The 16,408-nt window shown below is 41.4% G+C and overlaps 1 protein-coding gene and 1 pseudogene across 2 annotated transcripts; both read right to left on the bottom strand.

Annotated features, from left to right (window-relative positions):
• Window positions 1-11,645: 11,645 nt before the first annotated feature.
• Window positions 11,646-12,684, bottom strand: LOC306657314 (heterogeneous nuclear ribonucleoprotein D0-like; annotated as a pseudogene). Its single transcript has one exon. The product of its transcript is annotated as a heterogeneous nuclear ribonucleoprotein D0-like (transcript).
• A 92-nt stretch (window positions 12,685-12,776) lies between these two features.
• On the bottom strand, window positions 12,777-15,953 carry LOC306657313 (melanoma-associated antigen D2-like). Its single transcript, XM_079133191.1, is given in 4 exon segments — window positions 12,777-13,808; window positions 13,811-14,002; window positions 14,005-14,164; window positions 15,346-15,953. Coding segments are annotated over 4 exon segments (1,779 nt in total). The 5' UTR covers window positions 15,865-15,953; the 3' UTR covers window positions 12,777-12,900.
• Window positions 15,954-16,408: the final 455 nt, after the last annotated feature.

Here is a 16,408-nt window from a genome sequence, read left to right as displayed (position 1 = left end):
TCCCATACTAAAGCATCTTTAACATAATATATATCCTTTGATCTTTAATACTAATATGATATCCATGTTATAACATCTATTACTAATATAATTATTGCCCTTAGGCCTTTATTATTAATGTAAATCCATATATGGAATCTAAATTTAATATAATAGCTACCCTGTGGCATATAATATCTATAGGATATGCTTACTGAATCCTCTAAAACTAACTTAATAGCTTCCCTATGTCCTTTGTTACTAATATGCACCCTGTAGCATCTAAAACTAAACGGACAGCTGCCCTGTAGCCTTTTATATTCATATACTATCCATAATATATCATCTTAAACTGATATAATAGCTGCACTATAGCTTTTAATATTATGATTTTCCATATTATAGCACCAAAAACTGATAGCTATCCTGAGGCCTTTAACACTAATATGATATTCATATTCTAGCATCTAAAACTAATATAATAGTTTCTATGTGGCCTTTAATGTTAATATGATGTCCCTACTAAGTCCTCTAAAACTAGCTTAATAGCTTCCCTATGTCTTTGGTTGCTAATATAATGCCCATCTTATAGAATCTCAAACTAAAATAATAGTCACCCTGTGGCCTTTTATGTTAACATAAAATGTAAAACATATCATCTAAAACTGATATAATAGCTGCCCTCTAGACTTAAATACTAATGTTATATAAAAACTGTAGATCCTAAAACTATTATAACAGCTGCCTCATGGCCTCTAATACCAAATGATATTCATATTATAGAATCTACAACTAATGTAATATCTGCCATGTATTCTTTAATACTCTGTAAATATCCATTTGTGCTATGGCATTATAAATTAATGTAATAACTACACTGTTACCTATAATATTAGTGTAATGTCCAGTGATATCCATACTGTATGCTTTTAAAACTAATATAATAGCTTCCCTGTGGCCTTTAACACTGTATGATATCCAAACTATAGTATCTAAAATTAATATACTATGTGACTTTTTAAAAATTATTTTTTTACAATATTTTTTTAGTTGTCAATGGACCTTTATTTTATTTATTTGTTTGTTTGTTTACTTATTTATTTATATATGGTGCTGAGGATAGAACCCAGGGCTTCACATATGCCAAGCAAGTGCTCTACCACTGAGCCACAACCCCAGTCCTTGACCTTGAATTCTAATGTGATATCTATACTAGAGCATATAAAACTAATATAACAGTTTCCCTGTAGTGTTTAATACTGATATGATATGCACATTATAGCCTCTAAAACCAACCTAATAGATGTCCTGTGGCTTTTAATATTAATGTCCCATCCTTTCTATGACCTGTAAAACCAATATAACTTCATGGTTGATTTTAACATTTATTTAATGTCCATACTATAGCATCTAAAACAGATAAACAGGTGCTCTGTGGCATTTAATATTAATATAATATCCATATCATAGCACTTTAATATCTGCCTTATGGCCAATAACTAATATGATATTCCTATAATTATATCTAAAATTAATATACTAACTGCCCTGGTGACTTTAATACTAATGTGATATCCATACTTGAGCAACTAAAAGTGGTATAATTATTCCCCTGGGGCCTTCAATACTAATATGATATCTATACTAGAATTTTTGAAACCAATACAATAGCTGCCCTTTGGCCTTTGATATTAATATAATATCCATACTGAGTATCCAAAGCTAATATAATAATTGCCCTGTGACATTTATGATTAATATAATATCAGTATTCTAGATTTAAAAACTAATGTAATGGGTGCTCTGTGGCATTTAATTTTAATAAAATTTCTATGCTATAGTATACAGTACTAATAACTGCTCTGTGACATTTATATTTATTATAATATCAGTATAACAGATTTTAAGACTAACATAATAGGCACCCTGTGCCGTTACCAGCATGGCCAAACTCAGTTCCAGTGAGGGGCGAAGGTGGATTGGAAAATAGATTCACAGGCACAGATTTTGAAGATTAAGCTGGGATCAGGTGGAGCTCTGATCTCTGATGGAGATGCAGATATAAAGAGTTACACCAGTATTCGTTATTTATATATGTCTCACTATCAGGTTGAAGACTATGCGAGCATTATATTTTGTATTCAGGAAATTTGCAGAAACTAGGATATTTATGTAGCTTTTCCACAGTTGCAAAGTGCAATGTTAGGAGCTTTGTGTAGCTCTCAAGAAAGTCCATTGTTAAAAGTCCTGTAAAGTGGGCAGGAACAGGAAAAGTGGAGCTGGTGAAACATTGTGATTGTCTAGCATAAGAATTCCTTCCTTCCCAGGAGCTATGTGTCTGAGATCAAGGTCAGCTGACAGGACTCTTGCACAGAACCTGCTCATGCAGGGCCTTGCATGAGCAGCTAAGCATCCTTTGCCTTTACACAGAAGCATTCCCAGGCACCAGGCATGCCACAAACATGAGGTCATCAGAGACCCCCATCTCAGTCACTGCTTTCCCATCCTCTGTCACCGCTCTCACAATACTGTGATCTTTAATTTTAATATAATATCCATACTATAGCATCTAAAACTAATGTAATATCAGACTTCTAGTACTAGCATGATATCCATACAATGACATTGAAAATCGACATATTAGTGCCCTTTATCTTTTACTGTTAATATAACATTATTAGTAGAGTATCTAATAGAGATATATCACTGCCCTGTGGCCTTAAATGTTAATATGGTATAGATATTATAGCAAGTAAAATTAACACAATAACTGCCCTTTTTCCTTTGTTATTAATAATATCAATAGTGTGGTCTGGAAAACTAATACCTGCCCTGTGGCCTTAACATTAATATAATAATCATACTGTATACTTGGAAACTAGTAATAGCTTCAGTGTTACCTTTCATGCTAATATGATGTCTGTAATATAGCATCTAAAACTAATACAATAGCTTCCCTGTGGTCTTTAAAACTATTATTATATCCATAGCATGGCATCTCAAATTAAATAAATAGCTGGGTGCAGAGGCACACACCTGTAATCCCATCAACTCAGGGGGCTAAGTCAGGAGGATCACAAGTTCAGAGGCAGCCTCAATAACTTAGCAAGTTCCTAAGCAACTTAGCAAGACTCTGTCTCAAAATTAAAAATAAAAATGGCTGGGAATGTGGCTCAGTTGTTAAGCACCCCTGTGTCCAATCACTGGTACCAAAATAAATAAACAACTGGGTGTTCTGTGGCCTTAATGCTAATGAGATTTCAATACTATCGCAGTTGAAAGTAATGTGGCAATTAATATTTGTATAATATCCATAATATAGTATCTAAAGCTAATATAATATCTCTCCTGTGGACTTTAATATTGCTGTGATATTGTACTAGAGCAGTTAGAACTAAATAACAACTGCACTTTGACCTTTAATGACTGGATTGTCCATACTGTATCATCTGAGACTAATATATTAGCTGCACTGTGGTCTTTAATATTAATATCATATTCATGTTATAGAATCTAAAACTAATATATTAGCTGCCCTTGTGGCCTTTAATGTTAATATCCATATTTAGCATGTAAAATTAATATAATAGTTGCCCTGTGGCCTTTAATACTAACATAGTATCCATACTATACCATCTAAATACAACAAAATAACTTCCCCATGGTCTTTAATAATAATGTGGTATCTATACTATAGCATCAAAAACAAATAGAACAGCTGCCATGTAGCCTTTAATATCAATGTAATGTACATACCGTAGCATCTAAAACTAAGATAAAATGTGCTTTGTGGTCTTTAATATTAGTGTAATATCCATACTATGGCAATATTAAACTAATATGATACCTGCCCTGTGTCCTTTAACATCACTATAATATCCATACTCCAGCATCTAAAATAAACATAATAGTTGTTCTTTGGCCTTTATATTCATGTAATATCCATACTATAGCATCGGAAACTAATGTAATAGCTTCCCTGTGCCTTTAGTACTAATAAAATATTCAAAGTACAGCATCTAAAAGTAATATAATACTTTCCCTGTGGCATTTACTACTAATACATGTATTATAGCCTACAAAATTGACTTGATAGTTGACCTGTGGCCTTTAACACTCATATAGTATTCATAATATAGTATCTAAATATAATAGTTGTGCTGTGGTCATTAATATTTAGGTAATATTTATATTATGGCATCTAAAACTAATATAATAGCTGCCCTGAGTCTTTAATACTATCATGATATCTATAAGACAGCATCTAATATTAATATAATAGTGGCCCTGTAGATGGTAATATTAATATCCTTGATGTGTCATTCAAAACTAATATAATAGGTGTCCTGTAGCATCTCAAGTTAAAATGATAACTGCACTGTGGCCTTTAATGCCAGTTATATCCATATTATAGCACCTTAAAAATATATAATAAATGCCCTGTGGCCTTTAATATTATTGTAATATCCATCCTATAACATCTAAAATGAATATAAAAATGTGCTCTGTGGTCTTTAATATAATGTAACATACATACTAAAGTATCTCAAAGTAACATTGTATGTGTCCTGTGGCCTTTATTACCAATATGAGATCCATATTTTAGCATCTAATAGTAATATAATAGATGCCATGAGGCCTTTAACATTAATATTATATCCATACTGTAGCTCAAAAGCTAATGTTATAGTTGCTCTTGGCACTTAACATCAATGTAATATTAATACTATAACCTGTTAAACTAATATAATAGCTGCCTTGTAGCATTTAATACTAATATAATATCCATACTGTAGCATCTAAAATCAATAAAATAGCTGCCCAGTTGCTTTAATATTGATGTAATATTCACACTATAGCATCTTATACTAATATATTAGCTACCCTTTCATATATACATGATATCCTTAATATAAACATCCAGAACTAATAAAATAGCTTCCCTTGGTGATTATAACTAACATATTATCCATATTATAGATTCTAAAACTAATACAATTGCTGCCCTATGGCCTTTAATACTAACATGATCTCCATACTATACAATCTGAAACTAATATAATAGCTGCCCTGTGGCCTTTAACATTAATATAACATCTATACTGTTGCATCCACTACTAATAAAATAGCTGCCCTGTGACAATAGAATTAATATAATATACATACTGTGACCTGAAAAAAAATACCTGTCCTGTGGCATTTAACATTAATATAATATTTAGAGTGTGACCTCCAAAACTAATATAATAGCTTCTGAAAGCACCCAGAAACCACTCCACTCCAGATGCAGGAACTCATGCAAGAAACTTTATTATCAAACAGAGTGTCTGCTCTTAAGGGTGGAAGAGAGAGAAAGAGTGAGAGAGAGTGAAAGTGAAGAGAGAGAAAAGGGAGCAAATAGCAGGGGAATTACCTTTAAATAGTGAAAGCCCGTGAGCTAATTGGATCAATGACTGACAAGAAAGTTAACAATTACATTACAAAACGGTATGTGGGGAGGGGGCAGAATCAGGGGAGAAATAGCTGCAGCCTTGTTCTTTACATTCCCCTGTTTTTGTTTATATAAGAAGATTCCTTTTGGGCATATCCATATTATAGCCCCTTAAAAATACATGATACATGCCCTGTGACCTTTAATATTAATGTAATATCATCCTATAACATCCAAAATGATGACTTCAATGACTGTTTCCTGCTGAACTTGGGCATAGAACTGATTCAGGGAAAGGAGATTTCATTGCAGTAGGCTGGGGTTGGGGACTGGATATTCCCCTAGGGAGTGTACTTCTAGCCAGGCTCTGATTCATCCTTTATAAGGTCCTGATAGTCCTGTGTTACACATTGGACAGATCTATTAGGAAAAAATCTAATAGTTAGAAAAACAGTAGTCAGGGTGAATGACAAGAAAGGCAAGAATGTAGCTGGCAGTCCAGTACTCATGACTGGATGTAGTTGTCTGGTGCTTCAGTTGTCTAGTCCTTGGCCTCTGGAACAGAAAGAAGGGTAGAGGGCTTGCTGACCTTCAGTCTGAGGCAGAGAGGTCCCACTGGGGTAGCCGAGTATTGGTTGGACAAAGCCTGAGGGTTAGAAGCTGGAAAGGAGTTTGTGGATTGAGAATAGAGCTTAATCCGAGAAATGTGTAGCCATCCCAGTAAACCTCACATCTTGAGAGTCATTGGTGTAGCCAGAATCACCATATGGGGTCCCTGCAAGTTGAGAGATAAAAGAACTGTGGCCTCCTGAGGAGCAGAGATAAGAACTTGGTCTCCTATTTGAAAAGGTTGAGCCAGGAAGCCAGACAAGGGTCTAGACAGGGAGGAATTGGCATAACCCCATAGGAATGCCTGAATGTGGTTTAGGAGAGGAATAAATACATGAGAAGGACGAGGGGAAGGAGGAGGCATTATCCCAGGGGGAAGGATGAGACAACCATACATCATCTCAAAAGGGGAAATATTGGTAGGTTTCTTTGGGAGCGAGTGAAGACGCAGGAGAGCAAGAGGCAGGAGTTTAACCCGGTCAAGGTGAGTTCTAAAGAAAGTTTGGTCAAAACATTTTTAAGAATTCAGTTTGTTCATTCTGCTTTACCTGATGACCTTGGGTGAAAGGGAATATGGAAATGCCAAGGGATTCCAAGAGCCTTGGCAAGTTGTTGGGAAACTGGGGAAATGAATTCAGGCCCATTATCTGACTGGAAGGAGGTAGGCACTCCAAAGCAAGGAATGATTTCATGAAGGATGAAGGTAGAGACAGTTAGTGCCCTTTTGTGGAGGTGGGGATGACTTCAACCCACCCTGAGAAGGTGTCTACCATAACCACAAGGTATTTAGATTTCCTTACTGTGGGCATGTGAGTGAAATCAAGTTTCCTACAAAATTTGGGATCCAGAATCGTAAATATCCTGCTAGCCCTCAAAAGGAAAGGATTTCTTCCTTGGTAGATGCAGTGGCCATGTTCTGCAACAATGCTTTTCTCTCTACAGTGATGGCCTTAAATCCAGGTGAGAGGCTGACTCCTAAGAATAACCTGAGGTTGGGAAAGCTGTACCTTTGCTGGAGAGACCCTATGTCCTGTCAGCCAGAAAATTTAGAAGCTTAATAATGTTTCCTTGAGAGTCCTCAAGAGAGGGACTACATAAAAGATCATCAACATACTGTAGGAGAGAGGAAGAAATGAAAGTAAGAGAAGTAAGATTATGAAACAGTGTTTGGCCAAAGAGATGAGGGATATCCCAAAAATCCCTGTGGGAGAACTGTCCAGGTCAGCTGAGAAGAAACTTGAGTGACTAAGCCCATGACTAATATCATTCTAAATGGTGAAAAACTAAAAGCATTCCCCCTAAAAACTGGAACAAGGCAAGGATGCCCTCTTTCACCAATTCAATATCATCCTTGAAACTCTAGCCAGAGCAATTAGACAGACCAAAGAAATTAAAGGGATACAAATAGGAAAAGAAGAACTCAAACTATCACTATTTGCTGATGATATGATTGTATACTTAGAGGAACCAGGAAATTCCACCAGAAAACTTTTAGAACTCACAAGTGAATTCAGTAAGGTAGCAGGTTACAAGATCAATGCTCATAAATCCAATGCATTTTTATACATAAGTGATGAATCTTCAGAAAGAGAAGTTAGGAAAACTACCCCATTCACAATAGCCTTGAAAAAATTAAATACTTGGGAATCAATCTCACAAAAGAGGTGAAAGACCTCTACAATGAGAACTACAGAACACTAAAGAAAGAAATTAAAGAAAACCTTAGAAGATGAAAAGATCTCCCATGTTCTTGGATAGACAGAATTAATATTGTCAAAATGTCCATACTACCAAAAGTGCTATACAGATTCAATTCAATTCCAATTAAAATCCCAATGTCATATCTTACAGAAATAGAGCAAACAATTATGAAATTCATCTGGAAGAATAAGAAACCCAGAATAGCTAAAGCAATCCTTAGCAGGAAGAACGAAACAGCGGGTATCGCAATACCAGAACTTCAACTATAGTACAAAGCAATAGTAACAAAAACGGCACGGTATTGGTACCAAAATAGAAAGGTAGACCAATGGTACAGAATAGAGGACACGGACACAAACCCAAATAAATACAATTTTCTCATACTAGACAAAGGTGCCAAAAATATGCAATGGAGAAAAGATAGCCTCTTCAACAAATGGTGCTGGGAGAATTGGAAATCCATATGCAACAGAATGAAACTAAACCCATATCTCTCACCATGCACGAAACTAAACTCAAAATGGATTAAGGACCTCAGAATCAGACCAGAGACCCTGCAGATTATAGAAGAAAAAGTAGGTCCAGATCTTCAACATGTCGGTTTAGGATCAGACTTCCTCAACAGGACTCCCGTAGCACAAGAAATAAAAACAAGAATCAATAACTGGGATAGATTCATACTAAGAAGCTTTCTCTCAGCAAAGGAAACTATCAGCAATGCGAAGAGAGAGCCTACAGAGTGGGGGAAAATCTTTGCCAATCATACTTCAGATAGAGCACTAATCTCCAGAATCTATAAAGAACTCAAAAAACTCTACACCAAGAATGCAAATAACCCAATCGACAAATGGGCTAAGGAAATAAACAGACACTTCACAGAAGAAGATCTACAAGCAATCAACTAACATGGAAAAATGTTCAACATCTGTAGTAATAAGAGAAATGCAAATAAAAACTACCCTAAGGTTCCATGTCACGCCAATTAGAATGGCGATTATCAAGAATACAAGCAACAATAGGTGTTGGCGAGGATGTGGGGAGAAAGGTACACTCATACATTCCTGGTGGGACTGCAAATTAGTGCAGCCACTCTGGAAAGCAGTGTGGAGATTCCTCAGAAAACTTGGAATGGAACCACCATTTGACCCAGCTATCCTACTCCTCAGCCTATACCCAAAGGACTTAAAATCAGCATACTACAGAGATACAGCCACATCAATGTTCATAGCTGCTCAATTCACAATAGCCAGACTGTGGAACCAACCTAGATGCCCTTCAGTTGATGAATGGATAAAGAAACTGTGGTATATATATACAATGGAATATTACTCAGCCATAAAGAATGATAAAATTATGGCATTTGCAGGCAAATGGATGAAATTGGAGAATATCATGTTAAGTGAGATAAGCCAATCTCAAAAAACCAAAGGACGAATGATCTCGCTGATAAGTGGATGATGACACATAATGGGGGGTGGGAGGGGTTAGTGTTAGGGTTAGAGTTAGGGTTAGGGAGGGGGGCAAGAATGGAGGAAGTACTGTATAGAGGGAAAAGAGGGGTGGGAGGGGTGGGAGGAAGGGAAAAAATAACAGAATGAATCAAACAACATTACCGTATGTAAATTTATGATTACACAAATGGTACGCCTTTACGCCATGTACAGAGAAATGACATGTATCCCATTTGTTTACAATAAAAAAATAATAAAATAAAATTAAAAAAAGAAAGAAACTTGAGTGAGAGGGTCAGTCCCAGTGAAAGCAAAGAGATCCTGCAAGTCAGGATGAAGAGGGACAGTAAAAAAGGCATCCTTCAACTCCAACACGGAAAAGTATGTGGTGGAGGAGGGGATAGAGGAAAGCAATGTGTAGGGTTGGGCACAATGGGAAAGATGGGGACAACTGTCGAGTTGATGATGTGGAGGTCTTGCACCAAGTGGTCAGATCCATTATTCTTTTTAACAGCCAGGACAGGAGTGTTATAAGGTGAGTTGGCAGGGCATAGGAGACTTTCTGCCTTAAATCCTGTATGACTGGTTGAAGCCCTAAGAGTCTCCTCTGGGGAAGGAGACATTGGGCCTGAGCTGGGCAGGATGTTGGGTCCTTCAGGTAAATGAGTACAGGTGAACATATAGCTACAGAGGGTGTGTGGGTGCCCCAGACCTTGGGGTCAACAAGGGAGGGAGGAAGGGGATATGAAGACTCAGGTTGAGTTGTATGTTCCTGGGAAGGTCATGAGGAGAGGAAGAGCAGAGGAGTCTTGGTGGAGGCACCTGGTGGGTGAGAAGGAAATAGAAGCACCCAATTTGGGTAGGATGTCCCTTCCTAGGAGGAAAATGGGACACACAGGAATTATCAAAAAGAATGAGTGAAGCAGATTTGTCCCATATGGCAACTTATTGGAGGGGTTTGTAGGGGGTGGTATGGTTTTCCCTCTATCCTGACAGTCGAGGATCTGGCAGGGGAAGTGGGTCCCCAAAACTCCCACAGCACCTGAAATGTGGCTCCAGTGTCTATAAGGAAAGGGAGCTGCCTGCCTGCCACCATAAGGGTCACCCAGCACTCCTGAATGGTGATGGTCTTAGGGCGTAGAAGTCCCGGGCCCCTTTAGTCATCCATTGCCAATCCCAGCAAGTCACTGGGGGAAGGGGACGAGGGTGACCTGGCACTTCTCTGAGCACCAGGGCAATCCACTGCCCAATGTCCCGGTTGACAGCATTTTGGACAGGGACCTAGGGGCTGCCAGGGGTTCGGGCAGACTCACACCCAGTGGTCCTCTATCCTGCACTTGAGGCATGGGCCTAGAAGTCTTCTGGGAGCTAGGGTACCCCAGCAGCGACTGGCTGGGCAGGTGTAGCTGGCTGAAAGGCTTTAGCTAGCATTAGCTATTTTAATTTATTTCTTCCCTTCTATTGTAATACTTTGAATGCCACTGCTAGAACCTCTGGCTGTGGGTGAGGGGCCCCCTATCCAACCACCTCAAGTTAGCCTTTATGTCCAGGTAATTTTGAGAAAAAAATAAGTCATGAGTAACTGTCATCCCTCCAGAGTCTCAGGGTCCTGGTTAGTATATTTGAGCATGGCCTCTGTGAGGTGACTCAGAAAGGCAGATGGGATTTTAGTCTTGTCCCATATTACTTCCTAAAGTTTATCTTAGTTAATAGGTTTAATGGTGGCCTTACGGAGACCTGCAAGGACACAAGTTTGGAACTCATCCCACCACAAATGTCCAATACCTGTATTAGAATCCCACTGGGGCTCCCTATCTGGTACTGCTTCAGCCCCAATGGGATGGGTTGGGGTCGATCGGTGAAACTGACCTGGATAATTGCGTGCCTGTTCCCAGACTTTCCTGCACTCCTCAGGGGTCAAGGTGTTGGACATGATCATATAAATATCATGTCATGTAAAGTCATAAGACTGAGTGAGATACTGAAATTCCTTAATGAAGTTTGTAGAGTTGGAAGTAAAGGAGCCTAACCGATCACTGGGAAAGATCAGAAAGTGAAAAAGGAACATGGACCCTGATCACTCCCTCCACACCAGCCACTTCCTGTAGGGGAGCTAGAACATGTGCGTGAGACCGTGTGATGGGAGACTAGGCAGGCTGGAAGGCGGGTGGGGCGGAAAAAGAAACAGGGCAGGACAAAGAAGATGGGAGAGCAGGAGCTAGAAAGGCCTCTGCCACAGTAGAGCAGTATGGGGATAGTTCCTTAGTCGGATCAAAGTTGGGGGAGGAGGGATTTGGAGGGAGGAAGAAGCCAAAAGGAGGTGTTCATGTTTGCAGGAAGAACAGAAATTAAGTTTAGTGTGCAAGAAAGAGAAAGCTTCAATGTAAAGACTTTCTCTCCACTTGCCCGCACGTTCACAGAAGTACAAATCCCTCAAAACATTAGTATCCAGAATGCCATTAACTGGCCACCTAGACTGATTATCCAAAGGATACTGTGGTTAAATATCGTTTCACAGGCAAACAAGTTTTTTTTTAATGCAAAAGGATTTATTAAAAAAACAAGTAAGACACTACTACCTCATAACACTGTCACACTGGGCTTTTAACACAAGACTTACTCTACAATACTGGGGGGGAAAGGGCATAAAACACAAATTGATTCTGAAGCATAGCAATTAAGAAATAAAGCAATGAAAGCAAATTTCTTTAAATGAGAACTCAGAATTAAATTTCAGAGGGACCCAACGTCATACTTCCATTTGGGGACTTGATACAAAAAATTTAGTTTTAACTGCTATTAGCAGGTGGCAGGAGCCACTTTCAAATGAATCTTCAAATTGGAAAATACTGCTTTACCACCTGTTGGGGTAAGTTGCAAGTGGAATAATTTAGTGTGGTTTGTAACTATTTTGATGACCACCTCACCTGGGTACTTTCCCATAACCACTCTACTTGTCACCACCTCTTCCATGAACTCTTCCTACAAATCCTCTTCTAGATCCCCATTGTTGCTGCTGCTGATACTGTTCCTTCAACATGTCTACTTTTATTTCACATTTACTAAGACCAACATTGTGATACTTCTTTTCCATTATCTTCTTCACTGGTCCTTCTTCTTTAAAGGTAATAAAGCAGAATCCATGCCTCTTATTGGTCTTGTTGTCCATGGGGAGCTCTATGGATTCCATCTCACCAAAACCACCGAAGTACTCCCCTGTTTTCTCTTCAGGTGTGTCTGGAGAAAGGTCACCAACAAAAATTTTAACAGGCTCTTTTGTTTTCATGACTTTGGCCCTTTTACGATCAATCACCTTCCCATTCGATTTATGTTCTTTCTGATCCATGACCTTATCTACACTCTCTGACTTTTTAAATAGCACAAAGCCAAAACCACTTGATCACCCTGTGATGGGATCTAGCTTCAGAGTGCAGTCTACAACTTCACCAAATTGGAAAAGTAGTCCTTCAGATCTTTCTTTGTAGTGTCCCAGCTGAGGCCTCCTATAAACATTTCCGTTCTTCCCGCTGTGCTGTTGCTGCGTCAGTGTGTCATGGGAGGGAGGAGTTTGAATGGCCTTCCTCCTCCTCATTCTTTTTTTTTTTCAGAAGTGGCAAATAGATTTAATGCAGAGTGTCAACGTCTGTTGATTGATAGTGGCTGCCTAGAGTGCTGTTTTGAGTAGGATTCTGAGTGTGCACCCTGGCTTGAAGAGAAAGACTGCTGGGATCAGGAATATCTGAAATCGCACTTGTAGGAGAAACCACAGGCACCAGAACTGCCACTGGTGCTGGCCCCAGCTCCACCAAGGCCAGCAAAGAGCCCAAATGTGAGAGTGGCGGTCAGGCTGGCACTGGCACTGAAGCCACCACTGGCACTGGCACTGGCACTGGCACCGGTACTGGTACTGGCAGCAGCACTGGCACCACCACTCTCTTGGGCTTTGGCTTTAGCTTCAGCTCCCGCCTGGAGCCAGGCTTTGGCCCAGGGTCCAATATCAGCTTCGTCCCAGTTGCAGGGCCCAGCAGCATTTTCAGAGCCAAGCCCAATGCCCATTTGAGCTCTAATCTCAGCCCTCGCCTTGGCTTCAGCTGCAGCCTTCAAATCTGCTTCCATTGCCTCACAGTACTGAGCTGCCCATTCCTTGGGATCCTTCTTTTGTACCTTGCAGGCAAATTTCAGGACTTTCATCTTGCTGGTCTCATAGTATGAGCGCAGGCCCCAAAAGAACTCATACTCAGGAGGATTGCTATTGGGGACTCTGGCATAGTACAGGTACTTCTGCTTCACAAACTCATCAGTTATGAGCTTCTTCACATCCCCAAAGAGTGAGTGATGTATCCCAGGGCGCAGCACCTCCCAGATGACAGCCTCACTGGACCTATTTCCATTCATGAAGATGATGCTAAGAAGCACCATGAGGAGACCCAGCTTGGGTGAGTCCTTGGTCGTTCCCAGTATTCCTGCATCTGTGGGTTCTAAGGTACTGAGAAGAATGTACAAGTGGTCATTCTTATCAATTTCCTTCAACTGAATCCCAAATACCTTCTCCAATGAATAGCCTGCTCGTTCAATGATTTCAGGGTACACATCAGTATATTCTTTGATGATGTCCTTCAGCATGTCTGAGCGTTTGATGGAATCTTTGTCTGGTCTTTAGATAATAGGTACTTCACCAAATCATTTGCTCTCCTTTGCAAAAGGGCAACATCTCTAGGTGGTGGTGCTTCAGGCTCCTGGGATGACTGAAGTTTGGCAGCTCTACGGCGGGCCTTCCCCCTGCGGGCTTTAGGTGACCTCAGGGAGAGCAAGGCTCTCCGGGCCCAAGCAGCCGAGTTCTTGATGCCCTACGGGCCCAAAAGGCTATGGGCCCCCTTGAGGCCCTGCGGGCCATTGAGGCCATCAGGGCCTTTGAGACCCTTCGACCACCTGTGGTTCCAGAAGCCTGACTCTGATCACTATTTCCATCCTCTTCCCCATCCAGATGTTTCACCTTTCTGTTGGAGGCCACTGCCCTGTAGGGCCTGCAGTGGTGGCTGGCCTCGCCCTATGGTGCCGAGAAGCCCAGCTGCAAGTGCTTTCTATTGGCTGACTGATCTCCTCCGCGTCCGTGCTTAGCTCGTGATCAGTACAGGTCCTCATTACCCACCATTGAGTCTCCACGAGCCAAACGCCTGACCCATTAAGGTGATTGGCTATTATATCCCATAAAGCTGGGTACTTTGGGCAGGCAAGGGGAGCAAGCAAGGCAGAGCAAGGAAGGCAAGGAGGGCAGGAGCAGCTGTGGGACGAGAAAAGAGGAGAGGCGGCCGAGGCGCGACGAGAGAGGAAGAAGAGAGAAGTGGCAGCTGCACGAGAGAAAAGAAGGAGAGAGAAAACTGCACGACAAGAGAAGGAGAGAGAGAGAGAGCTGCACGACAGAAGAAAAAGAAGACGGCGGCGGTGGAGGAGGAGGAAGAACCAGGCACTCGGCTCAGAAGCTCTCCCATAAAAATAAAGACCTTAAAACTTCATTTGAGAGCCGAGTCTTCATTGTACTCACTGGACGAGGCAAGTGGTGCCGAAACCCGGGACCCCTCGCACCGCCACAAAAGAGGTAAGTAATATCCAGGTAAAACAGCTGCTAAAACTAAACAAGTCTAGTAAAATAAGTTAAGAAAGGTTAAAGCAGCAGCCATTACCAGAAAAGCTAGTAGAAGAAAACACACGCGGGGCAGCAGCCAGAGGGAAAAACACGCTATAGCAGCCATTAGAAGCAACCAGAGGGAAAAACACAGCAGTGAGTAGGGGCAGCTGTGGAAGGCAGATTGCGGAACGGAGAACTGAGACGCATTACTAGGGCACCTTAGGTAGACACACCCTTAGTTCACAGGATGCAGGACTTTAAGGCGTGGCAGGCCTCTCTCCTTCTAAGCTCTAAGAAAAGCCTGTCTTTCTTTCAAAGTTTCTCTCTTAAGCAAAGTTTCTTTCTCTCTGATAAGAGGGGTCTCTCCTCTCAAAGCAAGTAAACCTCATTTCCTCTATCCTCTATAAACAAGCAAGAAAGCAGTGCACCAAAGAGAAAGATAGAAGTGCCTCAGTTTCCACTCCACCACCCATAAGACCCGTGCAAGTTTTTGCTGCAGGCGGTGACAAATATCCACAGATTTTGGAACCGCAAAGAGCCAGCGACACCTTTCGGGCTTTCTTGGCCTTGACCTTGGGCTGAGTATCCTGATTCTCCTGAGCCTGAGCAGCTGCACCCTCAGACTCAGGTTCATCTGCTGGAGCCTGAGAGGCAGCAGCCTCAGTCTCCAGAGCCTTTGTATTGACCTTTGTATCAGCCACACAGCTGACTTTTTTGGTTTCGGTGGCAGGCATTGTTACAGCCTGCAGGTCAGTATTCTGTGTCTTGGTGTCAGCTGTTGGACTCTTGTTTTCAGCTGCCAGAACCTGAGCATCAGTCAGCTGGGTGGTAGGTGAGACCTGGCTGGTAGCTGACTCCTGAGCCTCTGAGGCCTTTGAGATCTCTGTAGCCTTTGAGACTCCTGAGGCTTTTGGGACCTTTGCAACCTCTGAGACCTTCGGTGTCTCTGAGACCTCCAAGTTCTGGGTCACTGTCAACAGGGTCTGCATCATGGAGCCACTGTTCTTTTCCGAAGGTTTAGCCTGGAAACGAGTTGGACTCACACCACTCTTGCTTGTGTCAGACATGTCTCAAGTTGTCCTGGCAAGAGCTGAGCCTTGTCCTCGAGCAAGTCTGGGATGTGTCTGCCCTCTCTCAGTCCCTCTCCGAAGTCTCAGCCTCCTGAACTAGAGCTGCCCCTCCTCCTCATTCTTACTGGCATCAATCTTCATCCCCTCTGATTCGGTGCTGCCTCCTTCAGTGCCTTCAGCTGGGGTTCCACCCCTGGGTCCCAGCTCTGCTTCCTGCCACTGCTGCGGCCACTGTCCCCTGCGCCATCATCACCATGGCGCCCTCCTACTTGCCTGCTGAGCCGCCTGCTGCTGCCTCCACCTCCCCATCCTAGCTGAACTACCCATCTGACATATTGCTACTGCCTCTGAGGAGACTACACCCACTGCTGCCACAAATCGAAACCAGCAGCAAAGTAATCCCCACCACTGCCACATGCCCACTCTACCTCAAGAAGCACACAAGACAGAGAAGGTGTTTGTGTCTGCAAAGCCTCCTGTGCCTCTTCCCCTCGATTCCCCTCTCATGTGATGTGCACTCCCACTATCTCTGGCTTCACCA

This window comes from Sciurus vulgaris, assembly GCF_902686455.1.
Source record: "Sciurus vulgaris genome assembly, chromosome: 3".
NCBI classification, from domain to species: Eukaryota; Metazoa; Chordata; class Mammalia; order Rodentia; family Sciuridae; genus Sciurus; species Sciurus vulgaris.
Note: the sequence above shows the minus strand (reverse complement) of the source record. Positions and strands in the feature narration are given on the sequence as shown.